The sequence below is a fragment of the Manis javanica genome, chromosome 1 (genome assembly GCF_040802235.1).
Source record: "Manis javanica isolate MJ-LG chromosome 1, MJ_LKY, whole genome shotgun sequence".
Lineage (NCBI taxonomy): Eukaryota > Metazoa > Chordata > Mammalia > Pholidota > Manidae > Manis > Manis javanica.
The window spans coordinates 167,375,464-167,390,345 of NC_133156.1; the positions used below are offsets into that span (position 1 = coordinate 167,375,464).

Below are 14,882 nucleotides of genomic sequence, written 5' to 3' on the forward strand. Positions count from 1 at the left end.
CAGTGAGTTCATCTGTGGTGCTGGGGGATTTACTTGGAGAATCAATCCTGCCCTCACTCTACCTTGCTATACCTTTCAGCTTTCATCTTATTTTACACATTCCTTTCACCCTTTTCAGGAATCTCCTTATTTTCTACTCCAACCAAGTATATATAGGTGCCTCTCCTGGGAGGCTCACTACATTGTGAGATTATGTCTGGTCCTGTGCAGAAAGGACATGAAATCTTTTGGCTCAGTTTCAAGCATCACAGATGTTAATGTTAACCACCAGCAACCTGAGATGCTTACTTCTACCTTCTGAATTCTGTGTAAAATGACTGCTCTTCTCTGACTTAGCTTACTTTCCAAATCTTGGCCTGCTCAGACTCATCAAAGTTCCCTGTTTCTGCTTCCCTGATACATTTTCTGGATTTAACTACTTGTCTGCTTGTCAAGGGACTACCATCTCCCCACTTCCTAGTTATGTAAACTCCCTCTTCTATCTCCTCTTACCCTGCCCTCTTCTATTGCTGTTCAGTCCCGGAAGGGTACTTTTTGAATGAACAGTCAACATCAGCAACCTGTATTTTCTACTCGACCATTCTGTTTCAATTTCTTTTTAGAAAATAAATTATTTCAAGCACCAAGAAATTTATAGAGAATAATGTATAACACAGTATGTCCACTCAGCTCTGTCAAGTCTTAATATTTGTTATAGTTGCTCCAGATATTTTCTCAGGGTTGTAGCTAACAATTATTTAGTGCCATTGTTTATGGCCTATTTCTTGAGTATTCCTGATGACTAATTTGCCTAATCATCTTAAATTACAAACGTTTGAAATTAAAGCAAAGTACCTTCGATCCTCTGCTGTGGTCTTTTTAGTATTTGGGTTAGTTTGGGTCTCCTTTGGGACCGGTCTTCCATTTATGGTCGTGTTACCAGCTTGAGTTTTGGGAGCTGTCTTGTTTAGAAAATGATTCTGGGGAAGAGTTTTTTTCACTTTGGCTTCCAAAGTCCATGGCTTTTGTTGACAGCTGTTGTTGCATTGATTCCCATTAGTTCCATTTGCTCTTACACTGGGGGTGCTTGGAATGATGGAGTTAAAGTTGCCAACTGCCAAATTAGGACTTTGGTTTATGGCCTTCGATTTTTGAGGTACACATGATGTCTGAGGTCTAAAACAGGTCTGAGTGGATTTCTGATCTTGCTTAATGCTCAGATGTCTGTTGTTTTTTCCACCCTGAAGCATACCAGGGTGTGTCCAGGGCTTTGTACCTTTTACTTTCTGTTCAGTAACAATGCGCGATTGTAACTTAGTTTCATTTGATCTTTCATATTTACCTCTATTAACCTTTAAGTCCTTTATGTCCTTGACCACTGGTTTCTTAGATGTTTGAGTTCTATTAACAGAGTGAAAAGGATCTATCTTTGGGGGTTTTTCTCCTGGTCTTGCAAGATCTGCTCCTCTAGGGAGTTGCTGGGACTTTACTGGTGGAATCCTGATTTGTGTTTCTCTAACAAATTGTTTATTAACTCTGTCTTTCAGAACAGCTTTATTCTCTGAACTTTTGCCCAAGGCTTGTTTAGGAGCCAGACTACTCTTGTTTTGATTGTAAGAGTTAGTCTTTGGCTTTCTTAGGGCCCACACTTCAGAATCTGGCTTCCTCTCAGAGTCTGGAAAGGTTTGGGGCAAGTTCTCTTTATTCATCTCTTTTAGAAAGCTGTTCAAGGATTCATTTTCAACATGGGCATTGTCCACAGAGTCTGTACATTGAGTATTTCCTTGATCTGTTATCTGCTGCTTTTTAGTTTTCAATTCCTTTACATTAAGTGACCCCACGGTTTTTCTTAACAGTTCTCCAGTAGTGGAAGATGTAGCTTTCTGCTGGTATTGACTATTGCTGAACGGTTTACAGTTTGGGTTAGAAGAAACACACCCTGATATCAGCCTCTTGCCCACAAGTTTTGGGGGCTCCAACTTTGGCTTCTGGGACCCTGTGATGCTGGTAGGTCTGGGCTGAGGTTTAATGCTGATGGGTCTTGTAGCATTGATGGGCAAAGCAACATGGTTGGTAACATCTTTTTTGGGTCTAAAAGCCTAAAATGACAAAGAAAAATGTCAAAAAAAGTAAATTTATAATCACAGCTCACTGTTTAAAAAAAAATGAGTTATTTCATTTAACAAAGTTGAATCCTGAGAAAATAAAGGCTCACTAATAGATGATATTTATTACTGGAGTTCCTATCTGAAATATATCAGAATCTTTTAGCTTGATAGAATTAAGCAGAGATATAATGAACATACAAAAACTGTCATTTAATAAATAAATTTGCCTTAATCAAATAAGTATTTGCCAAATGCCTGTTATGCCCCAGTGAAGTGTCCTTCTAGGGACTCTGGAAATATACATACATAATAAACTTGTACCTACCAAGTTCCTCCTAGTAGTACTTTGTATTGCTACACTGATTTTTTAAAAAATAACCCTGCCTTTGTAAATGTCAGAGTCTTTCAAGAACCTTGGTCTCATACCTGGAAATTGGGGCAGGGATAGGTGGTAGATGCTGGCAGGCCTGAGAGACTGTGGAATAGCTCTCAATAAGCATCTAACATCTCAGTAGAAAAGTCAGTCATATTTGTGAAGTCAGGCAAGGGTTTCACGGTTAGATTCTATGTTATTAACAAGAAAATGTTTCAGTCATCTGATTTAATTTTGGATGAGAAAGGAAGGATTAGGTTACAGAGAACTTTAAAAACTAGGGAGAGGAGTTTAGAATTGATATGGTAAATAATAGGGCCAAGCCGTGTGGATTCTGGAGCATCTGTACTGCAAGCAAAATTATTCAGGAGAACTTGGTAGAGATTTGCAGAATATATGTCTCCAGGGGAAGATTCAGGAGTGCTAGTTACCACTCTATGTTTAATTCAATAGTACTGTTCAGAGTTACTAAATAAGCCTTGTGAGTGTGTAAAGGAAGTCTATAACCAGAACCATTTGGCACCAGGGACAAAAGATGTCTGCCCTGGAATGGTGTGTGTGTGTGTGTGTGTGTGTGTGTGTGTGTGTGTGTGTGTGTGTGTGTGTGTGTGTGTGTGTGTGTGTGTGTGTTGGTAGTGGTGGGCTGGGGAGGGTTGGAATGGGAGGCAGAGAGATGATGGTATACATACATGGTTAGAGCAGGGTTATTCCTGAGCCCTAACATTTACATCCACCTCTCATCTTGCAATTACTGCTTACTGAAGAGGCAGGGGGGTGTTGATATGAAAGTTTCCAAATATGTGCTCTTCCTTGGCTGTTTTCTTTTGTACATTTAAATAAGTTGAGATATAATTTGCATCCCATAAAATTCACCTTAAAGTGTACAATTGAGTGGGTTTTAATATATTCACAGGCTGTATAACGATTGCCACTATCTAATTCCAAAATATTTTTATTGCCCCAGAAAGAAATCCCATACTTGCTAGGAGTCACTCCCCATTTCCCTCTCCTCACAGACCCTGGCAACCACTAACCTACTTTCTGTCTCTATAGATTTGCCTAGATTAGACATCTCATATAAATAGAATCATATAATATGTGTCCTTTTGTCTGGCTTCTTTCACTTAGCATGTCTCTGAGATTCACCCATGTCGTAGCATGTATCAGTACTTTATTATTTTATTTTTTCAATTGAAAAATTTTATTTCTTAGAGCAGTTTTAGATTCAAAGCAAAACTGAGTGGAAATTACAGGGAGTTCCCATATACTTTTTGTTCCCACACACTCACTTCACTACTTTTTATGGCTAAATAACTAGCTCATTGTATGGATATATCACATTTTGGTCACCCATTCATCAACTGATGGACATTTGGGTTGTTTCTATATTTTAACTATTAGGGATAATGCTGCTATGAACATTTGCTGTAAGTTTTTATGTGAGCATATTTTCAGTTCCCTTGGGTATTAGGAGTGGAACTGTTGGGTCATATGGTAGCTCTATGTTTAACTTTTGAAGACTTGCCAAACTGTTTTCCAAAGTGGCTGCACTATTTTGTGTCTCTACCAGCCAAGTACAAGGCTTCTAGTTTTTCCACATCTTCCCCAACACTTACTATCTGTCTTTTTGATTATAACCATCTTAGTGGGTGTAAATTGGGATCTTATTGTGGTTTTTATTTGCATTTCTCTGATGGCTAATGATGTTGAGCATCTTTTTATGTCCTTATTGGCCATTTGTGCACCTTCTTCAGAGAAGGGTCTATTCAGATCCTTTGTCTATTTTAAAATTGGGTTGTCTTTTAATTGTTGTGTTATAAGAATTCTGTATATATCCTGGATACTAGATCTTATCATATATATAATTTGCAATTATTCTCTTGAAGTGTTTTTATATCTTTTAGATCATCCTGGCCTTGCTAACTTATTGTAGGTGGTAGACTTGCCATGTAGTTTTAAGCACTTCATCAAGAGAGAAAACTAGGCTTAGAAGAATCATCAGGCTAGCAGAAGAACCTGTAATCAACATGGAGATAGAGACCATTAGAGCTGGAAGTGATTTTAGAGATCATTAAACTGACCCCTCATTTGAGAGGGAAAGTGAGCTGCCCAAGTTTAGGCAAGGCATTAGAGGCAGAGCTGGAGTTAGAATTTTAGTCTCTGACTCCTGGTCTCACTGACAACTCACTGCAGAACTGATGGATTTATTTGATTAAAAAAACAAAGACAAAATGTATAAGAAGGAACAACTGATTCACTGAATTTGATTCCTTCATTCTGGACATATGAAGCCAGAGAAGGGAGAAAAATTCACAAAGGATATGACTGGGGCTTAAGTCAAGAGAGATTTACTGAATGCCTGCTAGACACTGTGCTGGAGCAAGATGACACTTGCCCCGAGGCTCTAACAGAAAAGATATGTACACAACAAATTATGATTTGATGAAATAAGGGCTATAATGGAGCTGGGAGAGATTATAGAGCTCATCTTTATCAGTGTGTTTTGAGTGTTTTTGTTCATGTACTCCCAAAATAATTTTGATGAACTCTGTACGCTTTCATATGTTTTAAAGTTAACATCTAACATTTTTCATTAAGTTTAGATGACTGCAAAAGATGTAATTTCAGGCACACTGTCAATATTGACATTTTAAGATAAAATGAAACTTGATACCCATTATAACCCATTCAAAAAATTATACATTCTTCTTTAACGATTGAAAATATAATACCTTTCCTTTTCTCCTTCGTCTATTTTCGTTCCTGTTCACCACAAAATTTGTATCCTAGATTTTTGTGTTTGGAAGTTTATAGTTCATTATCCTATCATACTTCTCAACAAATATGTGTATATAAATTCATTTAAATTTGTATTTACCATAACCATAAATATTTCAGCAAAGATAAATGTTACCAATTTTGATTAAAAACATAAAAACTAAAATATTTTTTCATAAAGAAGTAGAAATGTATCTCTTAATCAGTTGGTTGGAGCTCCCCTCCCCCCATAATTACTTCATGTATCATTGGGCAACATTATATTACTTATTTCTAGAATGAGACAGAAGTTTGCATCAATTTTATTCTTTTTCAAGTAAAAATACTGAGGAAATTTGTTCGCTTTAATAAGTAGAAGGGAGTAAAAGATGTCTTGTTAGAGCACAACAGTCAATTCTGCGAACTCATCCAGAAGCTTATATTAAAAATAACAGTGATCTCTAAGCAAAACATTATTTTTCATGTCCTACCAGATGACAGTGTTGAATGCAAAGAACCAGAAGCCACCTGAACTATGAAAGGCTTTCTCCATATCAACACCATTATTTCAAATTGTCCCTTGATTTTGTGCCTTGGAGGGCAGGCATTATATTAAAATTAGGGCAAAGCACCATATTAAAACTAGGGATAGGATGGGTGGTGAGTGGTTTGTCTAAAATAAGCAGAGAAACAAATAATTGAAAAGTGGAAGAAAGAACAGTGCCAAGGGACATGGCAAAGGAGAAACTGTATGTGAGGCACATTCTAAAACAGACCAGTTTTAGGCAAAATCACATACGGAAGTTGAGGATATGGAAATTGATTCCATGCATACCCACTGGAGATATTTTATGCACGTCTAGAACAACATATACCCCAACTGCAGACATTTCAAGATGTATTTCAATATGCACTAACTCAATCCTTTCGAACAACTATATGAGATATGCTTTTTATTCCTGTTTTATTCCAGATAAAGTCAAATAACTTACCTAATGCCACTTAGCTAGAAAATGAAGGAGTTAGGATTGAACCTAGGCAATTTTTAACTATTATTCGTTACTGTTTCTCAATAAACGTTAAGAGCATGGTTTCAAGGAATCGTTTCAACTTTTGGTTCAATATGTTAAAACTCCAGGATAGGAACAGAAAATGAAAAACTTTGTGTTGTTCCTTTGAGTAGTAACACTGCAGTAGGAGTATGCCAGAAAAGCTTTGTTCAAGTCCTGGGTTTGACTGACCCTTCCTGGCTGTATAATTTTGGCTTACTTAATCTCTTTGAGCCTGAGTCCTCTCATCTGTAAAATGGGAATACTAATAATGATAACAAAATAATAATGATATCTACCTTTTAGGAAGAGTGCCATAATCTCCTGGTTTTTGTAAGATAGTATAGATTCATGCCTGTTGGCCCAACATAATTATTAACAGCACCTCCTTCTACTTTCAAAGGTATATGGACATTAAATCATATAGCCATGCTTTTGTGGTAAAGTGTTTTGTCCATTATCTGAAGAAAATGAGTGCTCAAATGTTAGCTATTACAGTAGGTATAAAAATGTTTTTTAAATTGTAAAGCATTATGCAATTGTACTAATGACTATTATTTGCCTTTTAGTTTCTCCTATTCCATAATTGCATCCCCCATTACATTTTTATCTTCATAACTGTGTAAGACAGATAAGGTAGATATCACTTCTTTTAAGAGATGATTTACTGAAATCAGTATTGCCAGTTTCCATAGAAGCCTCTAGGAGCTTTGAACAAGGGTCTTTTCCAGATTCTTCCTTTAAGACTTGCTATACTAGTTCACTCTGCATAAAGCACAAGTCTAACCCAGTGATTCCCAACTGTTCACATCATGTACCAATTTTGCTTTATATGTTTTCTATCCTCCAGGGTCCAACCATGTCACATGTACACATAACGTATATGGTCCATATATGACATATATATGCCTATGCATATAGCTGTTGTGTATATATATATGTATGTGTTTAGTGACTGAATCATTGAAACTTATTAAAACTGGTACCAATGTCTCACTTTATACAACATTATTTCAGTTACTCTATAGAACTTAGATAAAATATGGTTTAAAAATTAAAATTGGGATTCTTTTAGTGATTATTTTATTATAAACAAAGAATTTGTGCCACTTTCAGAAGGCTAATTTCTCTCATTGAAACCTTAAGTATGTTAGGATATACCTACCAGTCTATTCACAATGCAGCTGAACTGAACTGATTAGGAAGCATATTCTTGTTAAATAACTTGGAAGACCCAACATAGGTGTTTTCTTTTTAATGACTACTGAGCTATTTAACTTCATGACAGCATACCAAAGTGGTTAAGATGACAGGCTCTCAGCTCTGTCACTTAATAACTATGTGACCATGGGAAGTTACTTAACCCGTGACTCAGTTTCCCCATCTGTAAAATATGGCTACTAATAGTACCTACCTCATAAGGTTGTAAGGACTCAAAGAGTTAATGCAAGTCAGAAAAACACTAGACACATAGTGAGTATTCAATAAATGCTAGCTGTTAAGAGGACCTAAGTGCACCTACAGATTTATTTTGGTAACAAAACTGAACTATAATATGTTACACTTTCCAAAAAATGACTCTGTCTCCCATTAAACCAAACTGTTCTTATAAGAAATACCTTTGGAAAACATGTTCTTTAGGTTGCTAACATCTTTGTTATTTTTATTATTAACCACCCAAAATAGATATTTTTTAAAAGACTGATTTCTACTTACCAATTTGGAAGGTGGAGGATTTGGGCAATTAATCTTGGCTTTTAGATAAGGCCTGTAAAAGACAACATAAGATTAATTCTCATTACAGAAGGATCAGCAAGGCTTGGGAAGTATAGTGATTAAAAATTCTTATGATTTTTTTGTTGTGAATAGACTTACGATTAGAGTATTAAATCATTAGAATTTCTGTGTATGGTAAAATAATTCAAAATTATACTCAATAAAAGTCTCATCATGTCTTCCTTAGTCCCATTATTCTCCTCCTCAGAGACCACAACCACTCTAACCCACATTTTTGGTGATTCTTTCAGAGATGTCCTTTGTGTAAACAGCATTCTATCAATATTAAATATGTGTTTTCTCCATATTTACATAGTCCTATTCTTTCAAACATCATTCTGTGAACACTGCAATGTGCTAGACACTAGAGATAGAATGCCAAATAAGATAAATGCTTCTTTAAAAAATGTTCTTCTTTTAAGTATCTCCCATAGTGAATTTTCAGGGGTGAAGAAAGCCATATAACTAAAAAATAAGGGCACATATGATACTTCACTAGTGAGACAAAATGCAAAAAAGGGTAGTTAAATAGAGGAGAATTGATAAGGATTCACTTTCGGACATGGACCAAGGACAACTGCCAGACTAATAGGATTCTGATTATGACTTGTTTGCTTCTCCTATTGGAATGCATGCCCTAGGAAGGCAGGGATCTCTATCTTCTTAAGCACCATAGTTCCAGAATCAAGAGTGACTGATACCCTATAGATGTTAAATAAATATTTGTCAGATAAATGAATTGTTTATTTAATCAAGGTAACAGATTGAGTTAAAAAAACCCGAAGTGAAAAGAAGCTAAACTAAAGGGCAAAAGGTAATTTTGTAAAAGTTTATTTTCAAATAAAAGTTTAGCAATACGTTGGGGGAGAAAATACATAAATGGTAAGCAAGAGGGATAAATAACACCACCAAGATGGCAAGATGTCGACAAAAGATAAATGTGAAGCAATCACATTCTGTCCACCTCAGGAGTAAGTGCGAAGACAATGTGCAAACAGCACGGGCAGGCTGGACCATGCTGATGTGAGCCATGGAGGAATGGTAAACCGGCTCTCTGCTTTAGCAAGAAACACGAGAGTCTAGGTGATTCAGCTCCTTTACTGAACAATGCCTTCATGAGAATCACTTTTCCCCAGAAAAACGGAAGGGACAGGAAAAGCTTCCAGCATTTTGGGTGATATTGTAGACCCTCTCCTCCTTTCTTTGCAGACTATCACAATAACGATGCTTAAATCTTTGCCAGTGTACTAGATAAGGCCCAGAGTTTTTTGTCATGCCTGGACTGAAATGCCCTTTTGAATTATCATGGGGTCCCTAGGCAGTCTGAGTAGACCGCAAACAAAAGAGCTATATTTTGAAAAGGCTTTAAATTGCTATTAGCAACTAGGGCAACAAAACCTGCATGACCGCGGAGACACACTCACTTGGTGCTGTGGCATTTCAGTTTGCCCTTGGCTGCCAGGTACTCCTGCAGCCTTCTCTGCCTCTCTTCTGCAAAACAGGCAAGCACACAAACAACAGAACTTTAGCTTGAGGTTTTAGCCACTTCAGTTATATTCTAAAAGATGACACTTTTCTGTAGTGATTTTGGCTTTGGACCATAATGGAATAAAGTCCCTAGCCCTACAAATTTGCTTCCAGGTTAGTATCAACATCAATATTATCATTTATATGCCACATTCTGCTAGGCTCCTCACATTGACATCAGTTTCTTTAATCTGCACAACAGTCCCATGTGGTGCTTTTCAGTAGGAAAGCTAAAGAGGGTAAATGGTATGTCCGAAGTTACTAGGTAATATGTGGCAAAGCCAGGAATCGAAACTAGGTTCATTCAGGCCCAGAGCCCTTGCTCATCGGCACTGCTCTCAGCTGCAAAATAAAGGCTTGGCACAAAGAATTCTGTTACTTGTCCACCTGGGCTGGTGAGCCAGGCCTAGTCTTATGTTTTTTCTGATAGGGATCATGATTTTTGTCCACAAACCCTTACATGGCTTCTTTTGGGACTGAGGAAAAATAGGCCAGGTTAGGGTGTTCATAGCAAACATCTATGTGGGGATTTTCTAAGCAAGGCATTTGTGAGGGGATGAAAAGTTAGTTATTTCTGTCCTCTGGTACTTTTAGTCTAGTAGTGGAGATAAACAACAATAATAATTACAATATAAGGCAAAATTGAGGTGCCGTAAGAGAGGATCACAGAAAGAATTATGGGAATTGGGAAGCAGAGAATGAGTGAGGGGAGTAGGTGGCTGGGAAAAGCCAAAATTCAGTAATGGCTAAAAAAAAAAACTATAGGGGTGTAAGACTACTCTTAGTCTCATCGACACTGAGTTTCCTGTGTTTTGATAAAGAGCTCTGATGCATCAGGAGGGCACGTGGGGAGAATAACATTTTAGGGCACGCCAGGCGGTGTGAGCCCCAGGGGCTGTTGTGGTCTGAGGCAGGGTTGGAATCCCAGCCCTGTGACCTCTGCAGCTCAGTAAACCCTGCGACTGCTGCGCCTCTGAACGGACACCAATGCCGGTCTTCAGGGATGCGGTGTGAGTGCCAGGACAGCGCCCAGGACCCGAAGCAGAGCCCACAGGGGTTCCCACTGGGGCTGTGTAAACACCGCGTGCATTTCGGGGCAGGTGGCATCTGAGCTGGAGGAATCTGCCAGGCAGCAGGGGCCCCGGGCGCATCCGAAGGGCAGGGTACGCAGGACCCTTAGCCGTCAACCCCCACGGAGGGGACGGACCGGAGAGGCTACGCGAGTTAGGGTCAGACCAGCCCCGGAGCAGCTGTCAGAGTTCGCGGGGGGCGCAGCCCTGGGCCCCAGGGCTCTGCCTGAAGACAAATCCGGGTCGCAGGAACGCTTGGCTTCCTTCTGGAGAAGCCGGGCAAGCGTACCCGGAGAGGTGACAGGCGGTCTCGGCGGCGCCGCCGCGCAAGCGCAGGGAAGGCGACCGGGAGGCGAGCGGCACAACACACGACCCCGCTCTAGCGGCCCGCCTCCGGGCTGAAGACGCCGCGGCGGCAGGGCCTCTTCCGCCGAAAGCGCGCCATCGGCGGCTCCTTCCCTCCCAGGGGCCCGCGGACTCACTCACCCGCAGCGGCGGCGGCGGCTGGCCGCGGCCTCTCCATTGCTCCTCAGCAACAGTTTTTCTTCAAAGGTCGCGCTCGCAGCTGAAGCCGAGCCTTGTGTGCGTCCACCTGCTCTCATTGGCCCCTGTGGGTTTGAAACTCGCCAGTCAGAGGGGCGGGAGAGCGGGACCAAAGGAAAGGGGCGCTTGCGATTGGTCTTCCCCTTGGAGCCCGCCTCCCGGGGCCCGTGGATTGGAAGAACTGCACCACCTTGGTGGGGAGAGGCGGTGGCTCAGTGCGCCAGGGCTGCCCCGAGGGGGAGCTTCACCCTCCGTACCCTTATTCCTCTCTCCCCCAAGGTCCACCGACCTACGGAGAATAAGGCCCCCAGACCGGGGGAATTCTGGCGCTCGCTAGCGCGGAGCTGCAGGTCACGGTCTCCGCGCTCAGGCTTTTAGTACTGCGCTGTGGGTCCTGTTTTGAGTTTTGTTGTGTAAAATACAACTGAACGTTTTACTCTTTTCAGGCGTGCGGTGCAGTCGCATCCAGCAATACATAGTGAACAAACTCCGTCGCCATGCAGCCCTCAACCTTTTCTTCCTCGTTCACTGGCCTCCCTCCCTGCCCTGCGCCCTCTGGTCCCCCATGGGAACAGGCATCGCCGCGTGTCACGGTGGGTCCACAGAGTCCCTCCCTGGAGCTGCGAGCTAAGTGTCGGGTTTGTGGATGGCCTGGGCCCCTTATCCACAGAAACATCTCCTTGGGACGCAGACTCCTGACCACGGTCTTGTTCCTTGGGGCTCTGCTCACACAGCACATGGTCTGTCTCCTTGTCCCTGGCTGACACTAGCCTCTGCCTCTTCACCCCAGCATGCAGGTAGTGACTGTCCCCTTGTTAGGCAGAAAGACAGATATGAGCTAGGTGGAGAGAGAATAAAGCCAGTAAAGCCCACTAAAAGAGACTCAAAGAGTTAACCAGATAAAACCAGAGAGCCAGAAAGGACTCACAGAGTCAATTAGTTAAAGTTTCAAGGGCCAGGAGTGACTTGGAATGTCCAGACACTCCCCAGATGAAAAATGGCTTCCCAGATGAGAAGCTTCCAAGCACAGACACTCCCCCAGATAAAGAAAACATCTGAGACCAGGCACAGCAAATATCAGAGTGCTGCCCATGTTTTCTTTTTACCAATTAACTAGGGCTCCAAGGCCAAAGATTGTCAATCAAGCATGTCTCTGCCCTGCCAAAAACCCCATAAAAAGAAGCCTCACAGTAAACAGCTTGCCTGTCTAATCTTAGGCAGGCCCACTCTGTTACCCCGTACAGAGTGAAATAAAATTTACTTTGCCTTCCTGACTTTGGTTTCATGTCTCAGTCTGTCTGATTTCCCTGTGACTCTGAACCGAGTTCCTCCCCAACACCCTCACCCCTGGCACATAGGTAGTATGTGTCCTCTTGCCCCTGGCACACAGGTAGTCACTGTCCCCTCACCCCTGGCACTCCTGTAGTTGGTGCCCCTCACCCCATATAAGTAGTTCCCTCCTGTCTGTGTTAGTGATGGGCAGTCTCCTCCAGCTGGTGCTCCTGGTCTTCCTGTATGAGTCCCAAGAAACTTTCTTGTCTCATCTGGCATCTCTGGGTCTTTCCTTGTGGATGTGCTTTCCCATCCCAACTGGCCCACTTGGGCCTGCCATCGGATTTGTGAACACACATCTGCTGCCCAGGATTTTGATGACTTTCAGAATCCCATTGAAGTGGAATGGGATAGCATTTGTCTTTCTGTGGCTGGCTTACTTCATTTAACATTGAGTCCTCAAGATTCATTCATGTTGCAGCATGTCTCAGATTAGCTTCCTAGACTGAAAATATTCCATGATGTTTATGTGCCCTATTTTGTTTATACCTTCATCTGTCACAGTTGGGTTGCTTCTGTCTTTTGGCTCCTGTGAATGACGCTGAGATGAATGCAAGTGTACACCTATCTGTTGGAGTCCCTGCTTTTCATTATTTTGGTTATACATCTAGAAGTAGTATTGTTGGATTATATGATAATTTAATTTTTAATATTTTGAGGAACTGCCATACTGTTTTCAGTATGGAATCTATGTGTTTGATTTGACTTCATTAGCTGAGGAAGGGATCATGAGCTCAAAAAAGCCTCTTGCTCATTAATTAGTCCTAGTTCTTTGGAGCAACAGAAGCCACTTCTGCACCCTCTTCTACATTCATGGAATATTTGAAGGACTATTTTGTAGAACACAAAGAGTGGAAAGAAAGCTAGGCAGGCTTCACAATTCTCAACTCATCAATCAAACTCTCCACCACAGTTCTCCCGTGGCTTCAGTGGCTTCTCTTGCTTGCAGGCTAATGTCCTACAAATCCCCACAGGGCCTAGTCTGCTTGTTTAGCTTCAGCTCCTACTATTCTCCCCTTGCTCACTGTAGTCAGTCATGCTGTTTGTTTCTTCATTCCTTTTTATACTCTTCTTTCTGGGAACTCAATCGTCACTCTCTCTTTTTCCTAGTTAATTATAACAGCTCTGTTGAGATATTCACAGACCATATAATTCATTCTCTTAAAGTGTACAATCCAATTTTAAAACATTTTCATCACCCTGAAGAAACCTCCTACCCATTGGCAGCCAGTCACTCTCCATTCCCTCTTCTTAGTCCTTGGAAAACTCTAATCTACTTCTCTCTCTGTGGATTTGCCCCCTCTGGACATTTCATACACATGAAATCATCCAATATGTGGCCTATGATGGGCTTCTTTCACTTAGCCTGTTTCTGAGATTCACCATGTTGTAGCACGTGTCAGTTCTTCATTCCTTTTTATGACTGGATAACATTCCATTGTATAAATACACCACACTTTATTTACCCATTCATCAGTTAATAAACATTTGGGTTTTTCCACTTTCTGGTTATTGTGAGTAATGATGCTATGAACAATTGTGCAAGTTATTGTGTGGATATATGTTTTCCACACTTTTGTGTATATACCTTAGGTATATACCTATTACTAGGTCATATGGCAACTCTATGTTTAAGGATTTGAGCTCAAATAAGCCTCTTGCTCATTGCTCCTTGTTCTTTGGAGCAACAGAGCCACTTGGGCACACTCTCCTACATTCTTTGACTATTGAATGAGATCAAAATGAAATATAATGTAGAAGTTGGAAAGAAGTTGTCTAGATTGAAGTCACCAAGGATAGTGGACTGGCTGGTCAAGAGGCTTCACTTGATGGTTTGCAGAATGTCTCCCTTCACCTAGATTCCAATCTTTATGGGTTCAGGAACTTGATTTAATTAGTATATTGATTGTGGATTAGTCTCTCAGGGACACATTCACTAAATAAAAATGATAGCAGCTATTCTTAGGTGAAGGAATGTATGAACTGAGCATTCTAAATCTCTGTTGATACACTGAACTCTTTCTGTATTTCATCTCATTTAACACAACAAACGTTTGATGTAGTTACTACTATCTCCATTTTTATAGGTAAGGAAACTGAGATGGAGACATTAAAAGAAAGTTATAGTCCAAAGTTATAGCCTAGAGTTATAAAGTAAATAAGATTTGAATCCAGGACTGATTTCAAAGTCTGCTCTTTTTTTCTCTGTAGACACAAGAGATTGAATTATAAGAAAGCTAATTTCAATTTACAACAGGGCTAGAATTGCACAATATGCTTGACACATCCTCTAGCTAGCACATTCTCTGTAATACGGATATGCAGGAAAACAGGTTATACTCTCTGAAATTCTCTTGATAAGCATAGA

The 14,882-nt window shown here is 40.6% G+C and overlaps 1 protein-coding gene across 1 annotated transcript in view; it reads right to left on the bottom strand.

The window, feature by feature from the left end:
• The window catches only part of CKAP2L (cytoskeleton associated protein 2 like), a 33,196-nt gene extending 21,960 nt beyond the window's left edge, over positions 1-11,236 (bottom strand). Inside the window, exons 1-4 of the mRNA XM_073241080.1 lie at positions 11,126-11,236; positions 9,467-9,533; positions 7,983-8,034; positions 835-2,078 (exon numbers count right to left, since the gene is read on the bottom strand). Of these exons, the coding sequence (XP_073097181.1) occupies positions 835-2,078; positions 7,983-8,034; positions 9,467-9,533; positions 11,126-11,162 (1,400 nt within the window). The 5' untranslated portion in view covers positions 11,163-11,236. The remainder of the gene's footprint in view (positions 1-834; positions 2,079-7,982; positions 8,035-9,466; positions 9,534-11,125) is intronic.
• Between the last annotated feature and the right edge of the window lie 3,646 nt (positions 11,237-14,882).